Source organism: Chlamydotis macqueenii, chromosome 6 (assembly GCF_036417535.1).
Source record: "Chlamydotis macqueenii isolate bChlMac1 chromosome 6, bChlMac1.mat, whole genome shotgun sequence".
NCBI classification, from domain to species: Eukaryota; Metazoa; Chordata; class Aves; order Otidiformes; family Otididae; genus Chlamydotis; species Chlamydotis macqueenii.
This window is the reverse complement of record NC_141561.1, coordinates 2,908,462-2,929,803: the sequence shown is the minus strand read 5'-3', so window position 1 is coordinate 2,929,803 and position 21,342 is coordinate 2,908,462. Positions and strand designations below refer to the sequence as shown.

Below are 21,342 nucleotides of genomic sequence, written 5' to 3'. Positions count from 1 at the left end.
GGGCGCGCGACCTGCAGTGTAACCAGACACTACCGAGACACTTCCTGCTCGTATTAGCATTCGACAGAATAAGTAGGGTTACCGCTTTGCTCTTTTTCCACCTTCTCTTTTTTAACTTTTTAATACACTTCCTTTTCTTAGCAACACTTGGTACAAACCGCAGACAGCTGCAATATGTTCATGGGCAAAACGATTCAAGTAGCATCCTTGATGGAACATCATTTACCTCAGATACTCAACCAGCAGTACTTCTCTCTCTTTTTTTTTTTTTTCCCCTCCCGTTTTTTTTTTTTAATGCTGTTTCAGTCCATATACTATTCGTTACCTCTCAAGATTTTTGGTAAGCAATTATTTCAACTTTACTCTTTGTATTTGTCAGTGTTTTGGGCACAGGTTGTTGTACTACTGTCAGAAGGTACTTGCTGTTTTTCTGCAAGTGCTAAAAACAAACCAACCCCTCCCCGCCCTCAAAGTGATTGTTAAATATTGTACAAATAAAAATGTATACTCTTTCTCCCCCGTTCCCCCAGAAAGTTAAAATAAAAAATGTGACTACTCTGAGTTGCATATGCCTTTATTCGAGTTGTAATGCTCTGCTCGGCGGGCAGGGGTAACCCTTCCCTTCCCTTCCTGAAAGGCCACGGTGAATCGTGTGAGCTACGCTGAAACACAGGGACGTGCGTTGGCTGACTAAACACTGTTCTTTCCGCAGCAGTCCTCCAGAAAATACAGCAAAACCTTTTTTTTTAATATAGTTTGCAATGGTGTTCCCATCTAATACCAAATTTATGGCCGCTAGAAGATGACACACCAGTACCATTTTCCTTAAAAAAAAAAAAAAAAAATCCAAAATCTATCAGCAATGCAAACCTCTTCCAAGAATTTATTTATCTGAACACCCTGCTGTGGGTAAAACATGACACCTTCTGGCGTTTACAGTAAACTCCAAAAGTTTTGACTTAGGAAGTGATATTCGAAGTTCCCAGAAGTTCACAGCCAGCTGAGCGAGGACGCTGCCCACTGTTTAACGTCCGTGGGGCAGTTTGGGTACGCCTGCAGAGCGTCCATGATCTGGTTGTTGTCCAGGAGCAGTTTCATCAGGAGGTACTCTCTCTGAACGCGCACAGATGGCCTTTCTAGCGGTTTTACCAGTTCCAGCTGTAGTAAGTGTTCAAATGCCTTTGAAAACAAACAAACCAACCAAATTAGGAAATGAAAGGTGGGGATGGCTCCGGGCTGCACTGCTCGGTTTGGATGACCTGCGCCCGCTGTTTTGACAGAAGCCTGTGATGCGCAAGCTGAGGCAGAAATCACTTTTCTTCTTAAAAAAAAATAGTATTTGTGTTCGTGTAACTGACTGGAATGCCTTTGTCATTCTGGGATGCAAACTGGAATAGTCTGTTAGAGCCACGCAGGCAGCGTGACATCGTTCCCAGTTTAACTGAACAACGTTGAATCGGAAACCGAGGGTGCCCAGCTTCGGCGCCGCAGGACTGGAAGCTGAGCTGCTGGTCGCTGGGTGAAGCTCGTGAGCTGAAAACGCGGCACCCGTGTGAGCCCTGTCCGGCCGCTGCGCTCCCCTGGGATTACGCCCTGCGACCACGTCCCTGAACTGAGCGACAATCTCTCCTTTGGAAGCCGTTTCTGATAAAGTCCCTGCACAACCCCAGTCCCAAATCAGTTAAGCTCACTTGAAAGAGAGCCCTCAGGCTGGCACTAATCCTGCCAAGATCAACTCTTGAGCAGCTCAGCACAGCCCCGGGCTCCCCACCCCGGGGTGAGCTGCGGTGCCCAAACCCACCCCGCTGGGTGCTCCACCCCCAGAGCAGGGGGTTATCACCCCCCCTGCACCCGGTCTCAGTCCTAGAGCTGCATGTGAAGAAACAACATCATCTAAATACTTTACAATTAAAAAAAAAAAGACTTTTCATGCTTACCTTCATGACCACTGGCTTCTCAAAGTTGTACATACAGTGCGCCTTCCTTTGTATGAACTTCTGGAATTCTGTATCAGGAACAGGGAGGGAAAAAAAAAGTTACTCAGGAGAAAGTAAGCGATTTAGTGCTTGTAAAGCTCCTGCGTTTCTCTCACCGTTGTAAACCATCTGGAAGTTAAACGGTTCTCCTTCATAAACATCGTTTAAGTGTTTCATAGCGATAACGAGGCAGATTTCCAGGACAGACAAACCTAAGGGGAAAGACAAGAGCTCTAACTGTTTCTCTTGAGCACATCACAAACACAAGCGGTTCACATACTATTTTTATTTCCCTATTTTTATGTGCTGTACATATATTTGTCTTCTATATTGGTCACATATTTGTCTTCTGTATCTTTAGAACATTAAAAAAACCCAGAATTGGAGAGGCCAGATAAAAGAACATTTGTTTTCCAGATATTTGGAGCAAGAATGTTAAGAAATGTGCTACTTCCATCGTAGAACGAGACATTAAGTATGAAGAAAAGCCATCCTTGCAGACTGTATGGCACAACACAGAATTTTTAGCAGCACCAAGACAAGCTCTGTGTTCCCGTACAGAGTGTCATGAAGAACGAGTCTGAAGAGGTGATTTGCTGTTCAGAGCTCAAGAAACGATGCAGGGAATTGGCTCCACGGCACCGAGGAGACTCTGGGAATCAGCGGGCCGAGCTAGAGCAGAGCCCGCGGGCGCGTGTACTCCCCGTGCAGCTCGCACCAGCAGGGACGCAGCGCTGGGCCGCATCCCTGACCTCAGGAGGATTCTGGGGGGGGGATGTGACGCATTCCATGCTCCTAAGAAACGCCTGGGGCGAACAAGCTGAGGTTTACCGTGTACAATGTTTGCTTTGGAGTCCGTTCGATACTGCTTGTTCGCCTCGTGAAGATCGGATGCAGTGACGAGCGGGTGATGCGCAGTAACGTTACATACAGCCAGCATCTAAACATGAAGCGGAAGACGTTTTTCATTTAATTACTCATTACCAGGCTTACTTTCTACTTGGAGATGGAACGCAGAAGAACACATTTCCCCTGGAGTCACCTACTGGAAGCATTAATGAATAAACCCTACGCACGGTAGGCTCAGGCTGAAAACCTTGTAAATAGCTGGTAGCTACAACTGCATTTTGCCAGGAAGATTTTCCAGGCTTAAAACCTTAAAGCCTCCTCAGCAGAGGAGATAAACACTCATTAACTTGTTTATATTGATTTTAATGGATTAGCATACTTCAGTGATCGCGGTAAGAATGACTTACAACTATTTTAAACACACGTTCGCAGGCAGAGCTACAGCGCGCCGATGTTACTGAGGGTGCTGAGGAGGCCTCTGAAGGCGCCTCTCCGTTTGCAGAACACAGAATTCACCCCGTCAGAACAGCGGCTCAGGTCTCGCGTCGCTGCGATGCCAATCTGGAACAATCTGCGGCTGCCTCTTGCAGAAAGTGAGTTCTGAACGCGTGCAAGTGAACAAATACACAGGTCACCGACCTCTCCCGACACATCTCTTCCACAGCTACCGATCATCCAGAGGCCGTTACACGGCAGCAGGCACGCTGCAGTGACCTTCACCTGCTCTTCAGGGCTTTAAGCATCTGCCTTGCAGACACTTTGCAGTTTAATATTCATCAACAGAAAAAAAAAAAATGGCTTTTAGTGACCACCTCCGACTGTGTGATGAAAATCTATTTATATTTACTTCATCCATTTAACTGAGGTCTTTTGCTGAGAACATCTAGCAGCCCTTTCCAGTCCTTCTCTCCTTACAGACGTCGACTGAACAGCCCCCAAAAGCTGCACGGGCATTCAGCCTTCCAAAGGCACGGAACGAGGTTTTATACGATAAAGGCTGAAAGGAATTCGGACGGGGTGGAGAAACAACAGCCCCAAGCCACTAACAGCCACGCAGAGTGGAAAGAAGTAGCAGCAGCACCGCAGTATTTCTTGTAGGTCACTGCTCCTCTGCTTCAGGGCTGCTGAGGTTTGCGAGTAACCACAGCAAACAGAGCCTGGAGCACTGGGCACCCTCCGGTTTACCAGGTTCAGGATCAAATAAGGAGCTGACTGCATGAAATCACTCCCACCAGAGAAACCACGGGGAAAACGGCAAATTTCCAAAAGCAAAACCAGATTTTACCAGCTCAGTTATGAGCTATCTAGTTCTACTTAGGTAAAAAATTACCACTTTGATAAAAAAACTTGTTAAATTGTTCCAGGCTCTTCAAGGTTCTGCACAATACCGTTCAGAGTACTGCAACAGAGACAGAACTGGGTGCTGCTAAAGTAGAAGTCATCTGCCGTCTTGTAACCAACTCAAATAAACAGAGGACTACCAAAGAGAGCACTCTGACCACGCTCTGTGTTTCAGAACTTGAGCGGAAGCCTGCGCTCTCGTTTCCAGAGCGGCTGTAAGCGCAGCGCTGGGCAAAGCTGTAAGCACTGCAGCCCAGGAACAGCCACCACGGAGCTGAAGGCTGCAATCTGAATATTTGCACAACACCAGATAAGCAGGTACGTTCAGCGGGCTTTTCACGCTGACAGAAGCACGTGGATATTTTAAGACGGTTAAATCGGTGTTACTTATCTTCTGTAATTAATGTTATTGCCTTCATATCAACAGTGTTAAAAAACAGAAGTGAGGGAGGCAGATTAAAGAAAAAAAAAACAAAACATAACAAAAAAAACCCACAGACTCTCCAAGAGAGCCTGACCTCGCGTTAAGCTTCAGCTCACTTGTCGTGACAGGAGGAAGCTCACAGCCAGCATTTCCTCCTGCTTCCTGAACACAGAAGTCTCCTCTCAGAGTCAGCCGGAGGCAGCAGTCTCATTTTTCCCCACAAGGTGAGGAGGCCTTCCTGCTCTCCCCTAACATAGCTAACCGGGAAAGGCTGAAGCTACCAAGTAAAATTCTGAAAGCTGCCTCAGGTCCTTGCTGTCAGACAATGCGATCACTCGCAAGATCAGCATTAACCTCCGTCTCAGTATTTCAAGGGATTAGTAGCCTCCAGCTTCCAGCACTTCAAGACTTAGAAGATTAAGATCCCATTTCCCGGAGTAGCGTCACAGTAGCAGATGAATTCAGGACAGCATCCAGGCTACCTGAATTGCTCCAGGTATGAAACCAGCTCTGGAAAACAAAGCCGTGCCTTATCACACTGCTCATAAAGTGACTGGATCTGATACTCTGCCTAAGAAGAAACTGGAAGTGGTAAAAGAAAGCAAAAGCATTTCCTCTGCGTGAACAACAAGACGGTAGATGTACGGGAACTCTCTGACTGAAGAGGTGTCCATAAACACAGGTCATCTCTGCTCAGGAGCACTGTAGCAAGAAAAACAGTTTCGGAAGAAGGAGGAATGGAAAGAGGGATGACAATAAGAAATAACTCAGCTCTAAGTGGCGGTTATTCCAGTGCAGCACCCTGTGCTTTTATGTCCAAAGTGCACGTCCCACACAGAGGGTTACTCGGGAGTCGCTGAAGAAACCCCAGCAGCGTCAGGAGGAGGACAAAGTGGAGAGCACAAGATGATGCAAGAATACAGTGAGAGACCGTAATAAAAAAACAAAAGGGCACCAAAATTTACTGATCTTTGAAGAACAGACATTGCTGAAGAGAAGCAGGTTTAGTATAGTGACAGATTTAGTGAAAGACGAGGAATGGAGGAATATTCAGCTGCAAAAACAGACTTAAAGGTAGATAAAGTAGGGTTTAGTACAAGCAGTTTTCAAGATTCACCTGCAACCAAAAGGACTCAGAAAAAAAAATAATATTTTGAAAGTATTTCACCTACACTTTTGCTTTACAAATGGAAAAACTTGGCAAAAGTTATTTTAAACATCAAAACCCCACCACTGTTTTTATTAAACAGTGCACCCTCACAACGTAACTGCTCCAGAAACTGGAACTGCTCAAATTCATTAACAGAGCACGGACTGATAAAGCCTGCAAGAAACCGGTACTGCCAAAAGACCGCCCAATAAAAAGACGTTTCGAGAAAAGCTCAGATAACCGGCATGAAAACCACAGGTGTTGTTTGCAGGTTATTCTGTGCATCTCCAAACACATACCAACAGCAGGTGGAGCGAGCGCAGATCTTTAGTGTAGTGAAAGAGGCTCCGCAGCATGTCTTGCACAGTTTTATCCTCCGAGAGATGCTACAAAAAAAAATATAAATAAATAAATAAATAAATCAAGTGATATTTTAATCATCTCAGCAAATGGTTCACACTCACCTGACAAAATAAGTTAGCTACCTTTCAGAAAGAGCTCAGCTTATGCTTTACAGCGCAGTTCTGCGTGTCCAGCCTTAACCTTCTGGTCTTTTTTTGTGGCATTTATAATTTTATCTCCAGACTTGAATAAGCAAAGATTCTCCATCACAATTTGATTTATTCCATATAAAACTCAAGTAGTGAAAGGAAATACTGATCTTAGGCAAAGGCTTTACACTTCTAAACTGGTCTTTTTTTAGAAGTTTTACTAAAACCAAGTATAAAGAGCTTTAAATACCTGAACATTATTATTCCATTTTTGTGCAAAGGACTCATCAGGAAATTCAGCAGGAAGAGACAGCTGTTCCTTGAATATCCTAAGGTATTGTTTAAAATCAAAGGAATTCATCAAATATATCTGTCGGTGAGAGAACCTTGATTTTACTCTCTTCTCCAAGAGCTCCAGGATATCCTTGTTAAAAAAAAAAAGTAAAAATAATAATTAAAAAAGCAGACGCATTTACTGCATTCCTTGCTACAGTAAAAACTACAAAAGGAAAACACCAAAGGAAATCGTATTTAAAAAAGTGATTAAATTCTCAGGCTCAAAACCGTTCCAACGAGACCTTTGCTAATTATTATAATTGATGTGCCTTGAAATGCCTAACAACTAGCCATTTACCCCAACCACGTGATGCTCTACATCAGCCAGGATAATCAGTTGCTAGGATACCCAGCCGAATTTCTCCATAGATTATGTAAATATTTCAGTTACTTCACTCTGCGTTCGAGGTGTTTCAGCCTATCAGGGCTCAAGACAAGTTGTCTGTTTAGCAGATACGTAGACTGGCAGCTGTCAGTTCACCTGCCTTTGTCAGGCTGAAAGAATCCAGCTTTAAAAAAAAAAAACACACCAAAAAAACCAAACCCCAAACTTAAGAGAACTAAGCAAGTCTGCCATCAAGTTGTTGGTTGCGGATAACAGAAAAGCTTACTTTTCTCAGAACGCACAGCAGTAGCCTGGCATCAGAAACCAGCTGTGGGATTCATCCATTTAGAGAAACACAACACTCTTCCCCCACCTCATACTGGGACGGAACGATTCCACCCCTACTGTCTAGGAATTTCGGATGGGCCTTTTTGGGTTTTTTTAGGGGTTTGTGGCGTGTTGGTTTTGTAGTAAAAAAAAAGGCTTTAAGAACACTGAAATTCCTCACCAAAAAAAGAGCGATAAGAGTAAACAGAGCACCAACGGTGCAAAATAGAAAGAGCCCTCTCGATTTAGAAGTCACGTGCAGCAGGGACCAGTGATTTAACAAAAACAAGAAGCAGCAGCTGTCGCCACAGCCACGGCACAGCCTCTGAAGACTCCACCTTAACGACAGCCAAAAGCAGAACAATACGGGGTTCTGCATAACAGGGGATGAGGACACCACGCTCAGGACAGTAATGAAACAAAATAAGATCTTGTAATCTACTGAATTAACTATCAACTATTCTATTAAATTCCAGAAATCTGCCCAGCTAAATATCACCTAAACCCAAACAACCTCAGATTCAGGCTTTGATGAAAGATTTTAATTACTCTTCCTGTCACAACCCAGCAAGCCTCACCACCAGTCCAGTTTACTGAGCAAAATATGAAGTATCAGCTTCCACAGTGTTAGAAAGTAATTATTTCCCAGTATAAACATTATCTGTCCACAGTTCCCTGCGATGCCATTGTAAAAATCACAGCAGCTTTAACGTGGATCCTAAATCCATTTTGAAGATGTTAATTTTATAGCAAAAGCACCCTACTGAAGTGTTTGCTTAAAAAAAAAAAAAAAAAAAAAACCACCCTTGTCCTCAGATTTAAAGACAGCAGGTTAATAGAAGTCTAGCTGCTGACCAAGAAACTGCACTGCGCAGGAGCCTCTCCAAAGAGCGAACAGAAGCGTAATATTAAACAGGCACATGGATAAATATGGCTCTTCTGTGGTAATACAGGACAACAGCCTTGTGTCTCCTCAGAAATGTAGATCTGCTCCTCTAGCAGTGAAACTGAAGGCTTTGTAGGGTTTTGGTCATCTAAGTTCGCTCTCAACACAATTATTATTTTTTTTTTTAATCCCACTCACTCTCTTTCCCAAATCAAAAGTCAGAAAAACGGATAATTGAGAAAAATCTCTTAGTGGATTAAGTAAGGCTCCAAAAAGGAGAAAACATGCCAACTAAGACGAAAGTTTCTTTAAAACAGCCAAAAACTTGGAATGAGAAAGTGCCGTTTCTTACCTGCCTACATGTAAGTCCAATAACTGTCACTGGAGTCTGTGCCGACTGGGATATATCAAAGAGGTTGTAGAGCAGCACCTGATTCTTGTGATGGACAAACAAGTCAAACTCATCCAGTATAAACAAGACCGGGCAACTGCTAGTTCGATCCCCTGAGACAGCAATTGTAAAAGTTAGCGCAATAGCTTCATCATCAGACTTGCATCGGTACAGTTTTCACATTTTCTGGTTTTAACCCGTTTACATTTTCTTTCAGCTTTTCACTAAGCTCTCCTGTCACACCTGTGCTGCTACTACAGGAAAAAGAAAAATACACCGAAAAATTGGTTTTGTAGTAATCCGCGAAGCATCACTTCTGGTTGCAAGGGAAGATAGACTTCTGTGGCAAATTTCTAAAAGAACATTACTTTTAATAGCTTAAGTGTGGATAAAAGAATCTTTCCTTCAGAGCTGACCATCACACACAAGCCCTTAGAGCGTTATGTTAGGTCTATGTTTGTTTAGTATTACATATTTTTTTTACATTATTTTGTAACCATGATGCATTCTTGGGCTAGATTTCTTCATGCCACTTGTACAATTAGATTAAAAACCACGCACATGCTAACTTTTCACTCAGGTGACAAACACGCACATGGAGTTTCAGAACAGGGGCGACCAGTGCATACCTTTCTTTAAAGCTTCAAGAAGGAACGCAAGATTTTCAGCAAAACTGCCCTACAGAGAGAAGAAAAACGTTTCACAATAGATTTTCAAGGTCATTCTCAGAATTGTGTAACTACATCAAGTTCAGACATGTAGTGAAGGCCATTTCCTTCCAAACCCCTGCTTTCAACACCAGTGCACAGTTGGAAAATTTACAGCTTGAAAATGTACAAAATTACATCAAATGTCGTATAATCGTAACCGCTTTGGGACAGGACAGCTGATAGTTAACTCTACACTGATCTACTTGCTTTCCAGTCTGAAAACCCAAAACTAATTGCCTCAGACAGGCAAAAGTTAGCGCTTAGAAGAATGTCTACAACAAGCTAAATTTACACGTAGTTTTCTCTTTCCTTAAATAGCTGTTCCATACTCATTTTCCATCGACACACACGCAGAAACTGCCACCTAACATGTTCCACCGAGAATGATCAGTATGCGGTTTTTTAATTTGCAACATTATTAAACGGAGGAAAGCACCAAACATTGCTGACAGAAAACAGTGAATTGCTACGACGATCCCGCTTCGGTTACACACAGATTTGCAACCTCTGAAGCGCGCAAGTTGTGAGAGGGGAAACAACTAGAACTGAAGATCACAAGCCCTTTTAAAGAAGGCAGACAAGCTGATTCCCTCTCTGAATGCGAGCCGCAGAAGCTAAGAAAGGAAAAGTTTGTATGGAGGGAAGTAAGGACGCTCCTGCAAATCAGTATGGTCCATCCCCGTGTGCAACCGAAAGGATAGATGGCCCAGAGTTCCAAAGCAGTACTGCACAAGAACTTAACGAGGAAAATTATATGGGAATTGAGCATATTGAAGTCCAGTTTTGCCTCCAGTACTTTTGGTAGTGGAGCTGTAACCCTTGAAAGGTTGTTCTCATTCTCTGTCGAAAAAACAACTCATTCAAATGGCTATGCTGAAATGAAATACTTGCTATTTCCTTTTACTACTGCAGCTGTATTTGGGAAAACTTTAGCTCACCACCAGAAAGGTTTTTCCATTGTCTGTATCTAAAATCATTTGGGATAAGTAAGAAACCAAAGTACAGCCTAAGAAACAAGCATTTCCAAAAGATAATAAAGCCTTGTAACTACAATCTGAGCTTCATCCTATATTCCACACTGCCTCTAACCTAGTTCTCTGGTTTCTCTTAACTGAAGTAGTAAAATCTCACCTCTTTAGAAGCTTTCCAAATGCAACTGATGAAAACAAACCTCATTTATTGAGATTTCACCTTTCTCCTCTCTCATAATTCTGCTTCAGCCATTTGGCTTGGTATTTGCCCAGAAAGGTGGTAGAGGCCCCATCTCTGGAAACGTTCAAGGCCAGGCTGGATGAGGCTCTGAGCAACCTGACCTAGTCAGGGATGTCCCTGCTCCTTGCAGGGGGGTTGGGCTGGATGACCTTTGAAGGTCCCTTCCAACCCTAACCATTCTGTGATTCTATTACACAACTCAACTGTGTCAAGTCTGCCAATCTCAAAGGCCCTGCCTGGGAGCAAAGGAGGAGATGGTGCTCAGAGGGACCTTCTGCCGTAGCAGAAGATGGCCTCTCAAGAACACTCACCAAATAACAGGCAACAACCAGGGTAGCTCAGATCACTAGCCCCAGTTATTTTGCACTCAAACGAGCAAAATTTAACCCAAAACACTTCAGTTATTGTCTTTATTACTGATTCCAGTTTCTTATCTTTGGGGAAAGGTCAATAGAAGCAAATATTTTAACAGAAATTCTATTCAAAATGAGAGCTTTAGGAAGCCAGAAGAGATCTCCCTAGGAACTAGAAAAGTTTGCAGATATACTGAAGAGCCTGCTTTTTGGCTGATCAACTGGCTTACTCTTTGCGCTGAGTTGTTAAAGCTGATGTTTCCAAAATACTCTATCCCTCTGAACAAAGTTTCTTCAGAATCCTTTATGTTTGTTTCATTTAAAGGCTTAAAGGAAATGTTAAAGAGAGCCTTTCCATTCTTCCTCCTCTGAGACAAAGTTGATGTTTTTTGATAATTCGATGCATTAATATTGCTCACCTAGCAAAATGTAACATTCAGCACTTGTGTAGAACACAAGCACTTGTTGGCGTGTTCGAAGTGTTTGCAAACCCGAGTTTTCACAGGTAAATGCTGCCACAGTTCACCGCCATCAATTATTAAATAATTTAACAGAGAAAGCTTTGAGAAAACTGAGACAGCCCATTGCAGTTCTGCTGAAAAACTCTCAAAAAGCCCATTTTCTAGGCAAGGATTTCTGTGGGAGGTAAGCGAAGAGCATAATAAAGTTGATACTTACAAAAACTTTATCCCCAACCACATTTTCCAGGTGCAACTGCCTGGTGATCTCCTTCAGGGCCACTTTATCATTAGTCTGCAGAAGCCCTGAAAGAAAACGGATTTTTCATGAAGAACTGGCTGTTCTCTCACTTCAAGAGGCCACATCTACAGCCACTAGAAACTTATCCAGAAGCCTCTCTCCATTTCCAGCCTTACAAAGCTACGCCTTTTTATAAATTAAGACTAGACAGTAATTTTCCAGATGTAATAAGAACTTACTTAAAACAATTTGGTCACAACTGAACCGATTTTTAACATTTTGAAAAGTCAGTAAAAGCAGAAAAGTTCTCTTTATAAAGAGAGATACAAAGAAAGGCATTTTGGAGCTCACGGAAAAATGTGTCCGTAATCGTGGCTAGATTACAATTGCTGAAACCAAACTTCTTGTTTGGTACCTACAGTATATAGCAATTTAATATAACATAACCTTTGAATGATGCTGCGTTACTTGCCATTCAGATGAACTTCCAAGAGGTTCTCTCGAACTTGTTTCATTTCCCTCAGCTCTTTCAAGACATGATTTAATAACTAGGAAAAGAAATACATAACTTATTTATAAGAAGATTAAGGCATTAATAGTAAGAAGAGTGTACAAATGGATATTATCAGATAGGAAACAGTATGTGCAGCTTCATTAGGTTTCTTTGGTTTTGAGTATTTTCAAGACTAAAATACTAAAATGACAACTTGGAATTGGCTGTCACGACTGTAGCAATTACATTTGTTCATTCTGCTGAATTCGTAGGGGAAAAAATACAAAAATAACTCCAGTATTTTAGTAACTTATTTTTGGGGTACTTACGAGTTTGAGATGTGAAAGAATTTATCTTTTGAGTTAGTATAGTGTTTGGCTTCATAAGATGCTATAGAACAAAAGTCTTTGCTTTAAATCTTTAAAGGCATTATGCATATTCTTTCCTCTTGAAATTAGGCAGCATGAGACAAGTTAAATTGCACATTATTACATCAACCACTGCTTTAAAAACTTAGTGGTCCCAAACTTGCAGTCCCCCAAGAAGTTGTGCTTGATAAAAGTCATAAGGAGTTTGTATTAAAAGACATAGAAGCAGATGAAATGTTAACTTTTCATTCACTTGCTACTTCTTTGCCTTTGCTTCCTCAGCTGAGGACTTGCAGCTCCCATCTACGTGTATGCATACATAGAATTTTCTTGTTTCCAGCACTCTTTTCTGAGAGCTAACATATTTCACTTGATGTAGGATAAGAAAACTATTCATTTCCCAAACACGATTTGCTTGCTTATATTCTGGCAGGAAGGATCACAAATTTTCATCTTCGCTATCCTTACATAAAAGGTTTGGAAGAATTTAAACTTTAATTAAATAATAAAAACAGTTTGAGTTTTGGTGATTGGGGTGGCATGTGGTGTTTGAAGGCCACTTGCTTTAGCACTTGGGAAGACTTCCAAAGTTTTTTTTTTGTAATTTTTCAATCCTGAAAACTTTCTGCAGTAACAGCCAACCAATTTATCACGTTATATACTCACGTCAACACAAAAGACTTACGTATTTGCCTAATATCGAAGTATCTAACACTTAAGCTAGATGTCATCCCTTCACATGCCACAACTAAGAGTTCTTTTAAAAATACAAAACCTACACTTGTAAACTAGAACTACCATAAAATATTCTACCTCCTAGCAATTTAGGTAACAATACTCTCTGACACGTTTAAAATAGGATTAAGATACCTTACCATTCTCTACTTACTAACAGCTATGTAGAAATCCACCCCTTAGTCTACCCCTTATACGGTTTTTGAATGCTTTTCCAGTCATTTTTATAGCGGAAGTTCAACTTTTAAAGAGTAAGCAAAATGTGGCTTCGGTTGCAAAGATGAACTCCTCTGTGGCATGAATCATTACAGAATTGTAATAAGAGAAATGCTGAAAGAAGGCAGATCTATGACATTGTCAGATCACTGAATGACAAATGCAACTTGTTCTGAAAAAAAAATTTCCATTTAACCTGTTTCGGGTACCTGCAGCATGTCACGAAACCTGGTGGAGGCATGCAAAGAATTCCACAGCCATGCCTACTTCTGCAAATTATTGTGAGGATGGACAGGTACATGTTTTTGTCAGCTGTACGTAAACCTGTTCATTTTACAAAATCACCAGGAATTCAGCATTTGAAACATTTCAGAAGGTTGTTAGGAAACAGATTTCTCCATACCGTTATTCAAAACAATTAGCTCACAAGAAGTCCTAAAATATTTTGAGATTATAGGCAGTTAGCAATTCTCTCTTTAAAAACAGGCAGAGATGAAAATTTAGCTCCAAAAGCTCCCAGGACTTCAGTAAGTTATCTACCTCATGCTTAATTTGACCTTGTATAAACTTTTAATACATGCTTATACCGCAGTCTTTCCTGATCCTCGAGGTCCAATAACGAGGGCAGAATTACTTTCTCCGTGAACTGTAGTTCGTTTCAGCAGTTCCAGCAGGTGTCTGTGTTGACAACAGCAATAGGTTAAAAACTTCAAACCGGACAACACTCACTAAAACTATGGAAAAATTCAAATTATTTTTAGAACATTAAAGAAAACCTGATACATTTCAACTTGCTCTCAGAGCCAACACTAGCGGCATGCAAAATGCAATACAATAAAGTTCAAAAGGATGAGTGATTAGATTCCTTTTAAAAAATCAAAATATTAAACATGCAGAAGTCAGGACTATCACCAATTAATAAAGTTCTACAATTCTCCGCCTTAAAAGGAAAGACTTTCAGAATTATTTTTTTCTTAAAAACAAAACAAAACAAAACGAAAGATTACTTTCTGTGATATCACTACAGTTCGCAAAAAAATAAAGACTGGAAACATATTGAAGGAAAACCTTGACACCAGTAAATATTAATAACCTAGTGGAATATATTCATTTTGATAATCTTCATAAGACTGATTAAATGCTAAATTTAGGCATTCAGAGCTCGTGAACAGTAACAGCAAAACTGAACTTGAAGTCCATATTCTATTCCCACCCAAAAGAAGGAAGAAATAACAACTGAATTATCTTCAGACAGACTTACCACCTAGTACTACCTTTAAAGTACTTACAGAAACTCCTGACACTTCCAATTCCCCAAAGTTTATAAATGCCTGTATTTAATATGCTTTTTTTACTTAGCATAGTGACTTCACGGAATTGCTTCTAAAGGAGTGACAGACTCACAGAAGAGCTGTAGAAAATGCACGTGGTTTCGTTCATTGCTTGAGAGTTGACTACAGCCAAGAACCCAAATATATCTTGGGAAAGAAAATTTAAAAGCTGGGAAGTTCATTGTGTCTTCTCTCCAGTAGGATTCATCAACAGCGGCATATTAATGAGAAGAAAGTCTATAAACCGCTTTTCAGAATTCCAGTATAAAGAGAGGAGGCTCGTTTTGTAGAATACTAACATCATCGAAACAGATTTTCTCACAACAACAATAAACATGTCAGCATGAGCCCTGCAGGTATATTACACTACACTTGTTTAGTATCAGAAATGTTATTTTCCTCCCTGTAAGGGAAAGGAAACTAATGCTCACATCAGGTGATTCAACTTGCATAAAGTTACCCTTGGAAAAATCAATTTTTAACACAAGTTCTTCAGATACACGTTTGTTATTTTCCGAATCTGGCCCTGCACCTGTAAAAGGATTAGTGTCAGGACAGCATTATTGTCACAGTCAGGCCCTTCTTCCTAACTTTAACCTCTGGATGACCTCAAGAAACAGGTTTGTTTTAAATATGGGCCTCTACTTCAAGAAACATGATGCTGGCACTCGAGGTTCAAGACTTACTTTTAACACACAGCTTACCCATAAAAAGTAAAAATAAAGATTCACAACAAGAGAATTTAACTTTTCGCTTGGTCAGGTCATTAAACATAGCCTTAGAATATGCACTAAAAGTATCTTTCAGGCTCAAAAAAAAAAAAAAAAAAAAGCGTTTCGAGAATTACAGACTTGAAACAAGGACAAGAAATCCAAAGTCCAGAGCCTGACAAAACAGCAAGGAATAGCTGTAGAAAAACTCTTAACATCTGAGGCAAACAATTTTAGAAGCGTTGTGCTGCAAGTACTTTAACCCTGTATAACTTAGAGAAACAGAGATAGCAGAATATTTTTTTACTGTGGTTAAGGTAGAAAATACTTGGTATTTGAGCCTGCTCACTCACCTGTACTGATGTTCAACCCCAAAGAGTTTTCCAGCAGCATAGTGGTGACAAAATCTTTCACGTAAAATCTTTTGCGCCTATGGATATAACACAAGACAGAAAGAATGCCTGGAGCTTCAAACACCAGAATGTACCAATAATGTAATTACTGCAATGAAATAACGGTAAAATACATGTTTCTGTGGTGTTACAAATACTCTGTAACATGTAAAACTTGATTATCATCAATGATACAGGGGTCTTGAAAGTAAGAATAAAGTTGTAGTAGGTGGAACACTTAACAGACACTTTTGTAGCAGAGAAGTCTGTTAACTTCTATGTGTCTCTGGGCCCTTCTGCTACATTTTCTTTCCTTGGCCCTGGAAGGATGTTATACTTGTCAACAAAACGACATCAACAGTTCATCTAATTCATCAAACTTATTGCACAACACAGGCAAGAAAACTTTCACCAGCTGACTTAAACAAAACATAACCCCCTTAGTTATTCCCCCAAATCCTGAGTGAAAACACTTTTTGCACCACTCGCAACTACGCTGCAGCCTACCACATTCAAACACCAGAAAGTACCAAATTCACAGTTTCTTCGAAAATTCAGTTCAGATACTTGGTTCCCAGAAGTCTGGAGGTGGGACAGGAAATAGCACGAAACATTGCTTACAAAGGACAGAATGAAGTCTATCCAGCTTGATTCTTAGATCAAGTTCTGAAGTCTTTCCAACTGCACAGGGAACACAGTTATTTTAACTATTAATTTGGACGTATTGCTTGGGATATCTTTGGACATACATCTGCACTGACTTCTGTTTTCCAAGTTAAGAACCGCTAATTAAAATTGTACCTTCCGTTCCCAAACGGCCAGCCTCCAGCATCGCAGCAGACTTCTTCCTGCCACCTGACCGGCAGCACGCAAACTGGACAATCCCAGTCTTTATGAATTTATAGGGGTCTATACGACTACTTCTCCCCAGCCCTGACTTAAGCCATCCTAAAATACCTGTGTACTCCATCCTTTTGTAACACTTGGTATCCAATTTAAGTGCTCTTTGTCAAAGAATTTCAGAGATTAAACTGCAAACTGTGAACGACAGAAGAACAACAGGTATCTTTTCTGCCAATAACTCCACTTTCCAAATTTTTTAATATGCGCTGTACTTGTCCACCTGATTTCTCAGTTATTTTTTCTTCTATCATAGTCTTACTAATTTAACTTGCAGATTTATTCTGTTTTAGTGAACAATCTATCTGAACAGTCAGCATCGTCCCTTCACAAGTGAAAAGGTTTTCCTCCTATAAAGGGGTTTTATAGGTAAATGAAGGAAAGGTATTAAAATGTAAGAAATCACTGAACCTGAAGCAACTCACTGCAAGACATATCACAATTTTTAAGTAGCTACTTTGAGAGAAGAATAAAACTTTAAAAACAAAACAAAAAACAAACCCATACCTGATTCAGCAGCTGCTGTCCAGCCTAACCTAAGCTGTTAAAAAAAAGGCCCCTAGATTCTGATTCACCCTACAAACCGCAAGATAAAGAATCTGACTAGGTAAAAATAGATTCATGCAAATCAGTTACCACAAACAGCTGTAAAAGCGCAAGACCGTCCTTTACCATTTTTATTAAGACTCCAAAAAGTAGATCATTACCATAACACTTGAAGCAAGCAAACGTCAGGTGAGAAGCTGAAAGTAACACAGAACACGAATACAAAACCCATTTCCAGCCCTAGAAATTACCTCAAGTATCTGTACATGCCTTTTAACTCGTCTAGCAAAAAAAAACTACAGATGGCAGACGATGCAAAAGTTTCCTAACTTAAAGACAAGGTCAGCCAATAAAGACATTACCTGTGAAATGCATTCTCCACTGGTTCCGCTGCTCTCCTTTGACTTACGTTTACTCATTGCAGAAGTTTTCATCTCTAAATAAGAAAGAGAACACAACAGTGAGACTAAATTACTGTTTTCCAAATAATTATGTTGGTCAGAAACTGCACTGAGATGTTAGTAAACTAAGTTTAGCACAGGAAACACAAGGCAGTTGTTCATTCGTAAGAACTTAAGTTGTAATGACGGTTGTTTCTTAGCTGATAAAGACGTAGTAGCTCACCTTATGAGTAAAAACAAAAAAAACCCCACAACTGAAGCATTCTATATTCATTTCTGATCAGATGAAATTCACGTTTGCACACAACTTCTGAACAGCACTTGTTTTAGGATCCTCCAACGCAATGCAAACAGTACCTAACGCAACTGATAAGAAAGTTTTTCTTCAAGTTTTCTTCCAAGTTTATCTAGCAAGTTCTTAACGGCAGCGATGACACTCACAAGTTTGTGAATGACGTGCCGAGTTCCAACCCCCCTGCAAGAAGCAGGGACATCTCCATCCGGATCAGGCTGCTCAGAGCCCCGGCCAACCTGGCCTGGGATGTTTCCAGGGATGGGGCATCCACCGCCTCTCTGGGCAGCCTGGGCCAGTGCTCCACCAACCTCAGCGTAAAAAACATCTTCCTTTTATCTAGGCTGAATGTATTCTTTTCTAATTTTAAACCGTTATCCCTCGTCCTGTCACAATTACGCGTTTGAAGCATTGTATTTATGTTTCTGCAGGTGGCATACAATTTAAGTTTATTTAAAACTGCCCCAGGTTGCCCAGAGAGGCGGTGGATGCCCCATCCCTGGAAACATCCCAGGCCAGGTTGGCCGGGGCTCTGAGCAGCCTGATCCGGTTGGAGATGTCCCTGCTCCTGGCAGGGGGGTTGGGCTGGGTGGGCTTTGAAGGTCCCTTCCAGCCCAAACCATTCCATGATTCTATGATTCTAAAACAATTTAAGCTTATTTTCACATAGTCCTTTCCCTCCTTTCCCAGTTCTGCTCCTTCAGTCGCAAGGCCAGCACCGTTCGGCCCCTGGCACAGCAGCTACGCCTGCAAAGGACGAGACGGGCTGCCACAAAAAAAAAAAAAAAACTAAAAAAAAAAAAATAAAAAACATAAATGACGGGGTCACCGCGCGAGCAGAGGGCCAGGCACGGGAAGGCGAGGCTGGAGAAGCCGAAGCGAAGCCGGTTTAAACCGGAACAGCAAGAACACCGGAGGAGGAGCACGCCCGCTCCCGGTTATTTCACCCGAGGCTCGGTAAGTCACCCCGCAGCCAGCGAGGGCCGCCCGCACCCGAAAAATACCCCCCCGCCGCCGCCCCCTTCCCGCGCTTTGCGCGCTCCCGGGAGGAGCCGCCGCTCCCGCCTCGCCCCCCGCGCCGAGGGGCAGCGGCTCTGCGGCCTCCGCACGCCTCCCACCGTTCCCCGCCCCCCGTCGCCAGCCGAGCCCCCGGGGGAAAGGGGCGGAAAAGCGGGAAGGGGTGCGGCGGGGGCGGGGGGGGGGGGGAAGCGGGGGGCGGTAATCCCCTTCCCGCCACCCACCGCACCGGGGGCGCGCGCCGGCGGCGGCCCCGCGCCGCTCCCTCACCTGAGGCGGCGGGCACCCGCCCCTCCCCCGTCACGTGACGGCGGGACTCCCCTCCCCTTCCCCTTTTCCCCCCCCCGCCGCCGCCGCCGCCCTCCTCCTCCTCACTTCCTGCCCCTTCCCGTCACTTCCTTCCGCCCCGCCGCCCGATCTCCTTCCGGGTGCGCGCGCGCGGCCCTGTGGGAAGGCACGTCCCTCCCTCTCTCTCCCCCCCCCCTCCTCCGCCCCCCCGCACCCCCCCCCCCCCGCCGCGGCCTCCCGAGCTCCCCCGGGGCGCATGCGCAGTGGCTGCCTCCCCTCTTCCTCCCCGGCAGCGCCGGAGCCCCAGCCGCCGGAGCAGCAGCAGCAGCTGACGATGAGGAGGAGCAGCAGCGCGGGGGGGGGCGGGGGGGCCCGTTATTTATACCGTTAAAGGGACAGGCCGCTCATTCCGCTCGGCGGGGGCGGGGGGCCGGTGCCAGGCACCCCGAGTTTTCCCCCCCCTTCCCCTTTCCCTCCCCCCCCCCCTCCTCCCTTCCTACCTCCCCAACCCCGCCGGAGGAGCCCGGGGAGTTTCTTACCCCCCCGCCACCCCCAACCCCGGGTCGGCGGAGGGAGAGCGAACCGGAGAGGGCGGCCCCGGCGGGGAGGCACCGCGGCGGAGGCAGTTGGGCAGCCCCCACCCCCCGCGCTCCCCTCCTCCCCCTTTATTACCCTTTGTGTGCGTCTCCGCCTGCGCCGCTCCGGGGCCGGCCGGGAGCCGGGGGGGGGCCCGTTGAGGTGAGTGCTGGGGCGGCGGCGGCGGGGCCGGGGCTGGGGAGTCGAGGGAGGCCGTTGGGGGGGGGAACGGCGGCGGGGCCGCCCGCTTGTTTACCTCAGGGAGGGAGCGGGGGGGGGGGGGGCCGGCGCTCGGCCGCGCTGGGCCGCGGGCGGCGGGGAGGGGGCGCCGGGCGGCCGCCTGTCACTTTCCGGCCCCTCTCGGCACCGGGGGATCCCCCCCACCCCCATCCAAAACACACCCACCCCCCTCCCTTCCCTCGGCACGGTCCTGCCGGAGCTTTGTTGTCGCCGGGCCGCGGGTGATGGCTCCGGCCCCGGCCCCCTGCTCCTCTCCCCGCCGCCCCGGGGGCTCCTTCTCCAGGGTCCCCTCAGCCCCGGGCCGGGGCGGCGGGGGTCGGCCCTCGGGTGAAGGCCGACGGTGTTGTGAGCAAAGTTGGGGGTTGCTGAGCGCCGGCTGGTCCTAAAAATGTTGGGGGGGTTTGAGTTTTGGTTTTTTTTTTTTTCCGATTTTTTTTTTTTTTTTTTTTTTTTCCCGGGCCTCAGCAGGGAATCCGGTGGCTGGAATAACGGCAGGGTGCTGGGGAGCCCTCGGGGTTCGCTGCCCTGGTTGGGCTCTCTGAGGGGGTTTCAGGCCGTTATTTGACTTCTTAAACCCTGGGGGTCGTTAAGGCCCCGGTTGTACAAAGACCCACCGGCGAGCTGAACTTCCAGGGATTCTCCAAGAACTGGACTCGCGGTGAACGTTGACGTTTGCAAAATTGGGATCGGTGTTGCACGTTTGATAGCCGTCCGCGGTTATCGTTGGCAGCTGGCTATATTTGGTCAATGGTTTGCTCAAATATATATGCGTGTCGTGATCTGGTTTTCCATGGCCTTTCCTGCTGGGAAGGCCAAATGTCTCCATCCACGCTTACGGTGTTGCTGGTTTGTTGGGTCAGGTACCACTGGTAGGCTGGTCTGAGCGGGTTTTCTACTGATTGAAAGGAAAGTTACGTGTCAGAACGTCTGAAATAAGTGAAAACGTAAAGGGGCAAAGTAAATGCTGAACTCAAGGAGATATTGGGAGAAGCCTTCTGGAGATTTGCAAGAATCCAGAAGTAAGCATTAGCGCCAAGTTGAAATGAGTCCTCTGTGTAAGTAGGATGTTTATATTAAACTTGCTGTTGTCTGCTTATTTCTGGAGCTTAAGTGTGTCCTCCGTAATTTTAAAGAGATGGTTTGAGCACTGTGTGTATTAACTGCTGTGGAGCATGCTGAACCATGAAGTAGGCCATGAGTACGTGTTTCAGTGGGGCATCACGGTTAAATGGCGGTCAGCAGAGAGCGTGTCATCTCTGCCTCACGCTGGAAGGACACCCACAAGAAAGAGCTCTCCTGAAGTGCTTTGGTATTTCCCATTGCTAATTTGTACGTGCGTGTCTTGTGCGAAGCAGCAATTTTGTGAT

The 21,342-nt window shown here is 44.2% G+C and overlaps 2 protein-coding genes across 15 annotated transcripts in view; one reads left to right on the top strand and one right to left on the bottom strand.

Annotated features, from left to right (window-relative positions):
• Nucleotides 1-854: 854 nt before the first annotated feature.
• Nucleotides 855-19,888, bottom strand: ORC4 (origin recognition complex subunit 4). 7 transcript variants are annotated; one of them, XM_086750333.1, is made up of 14 exons: nucleotides 19,832-19,888; nucleotides 17,524-17,597; nucleotides 15,677-15,753; nucleotides 13,870-13,960; nucleotides 11,943-12,018; nucleotides 11,450-11,535; nucleotides 9,126-9,174; nucleotides 8,458-8,609; nucleotides 6,482-6,655; nucleotides 6,040-6,126; nucleotides 2,808-2,916; nucleotides 2,093-2,188; nucleotides 1,938-2,005; nucleotides 855-1,179 (listed from the first exon to the last, which is right to left on the bottom strand). In XM_086750333.1, the coding sequence occupies exons 2-14, from the start codon at nucleotides 17,593-17,595 to the stop codon at nucleotides 991-993; spliced, it is 1,326 nt and encodes a 441-aa protein (XP_086606459.1). In that variant the 5' UTR covers nucleotides 17,596-17,597; nucleotides 19,832-19,888; the 3' UTR covers nucleotides 855-990. The 7 variants fall into 7 exon arrangements, with proteins under 7 accessions (XP_086606459.1, XP_086606454.1, XP_086606455.1 ...); XM_086750328.1 differs by lacking the exon at nucleotides 19,832-19,888 and adding an exon at nucleotides 19,142-19,161; XM_086750329.1 differs by lacking the exon at nucleotides 19,832-19,888 and adding an exon at nucleotides 19,101-19,119.
• MBD5 (methyl-CpG binding domain protein 5) overlaps nucleotides 19,758-21,342 on the top strand; it is a 132,992-nt gene continuing 131,407 nt past the window's right edge. For all 8 annotated transcript variants that reach the window (XM_086750317.1, XM_086750318.1, XM_086750315.1 and 5 more), the window contains exon 1: nucleotides 19,758-19,897. The gene's annotated coding sequence lies outside the window, so the exon portion shown is untranslated. The remainder of the gene's footprint in view (nucleotides 19,898-21,342) is intronic.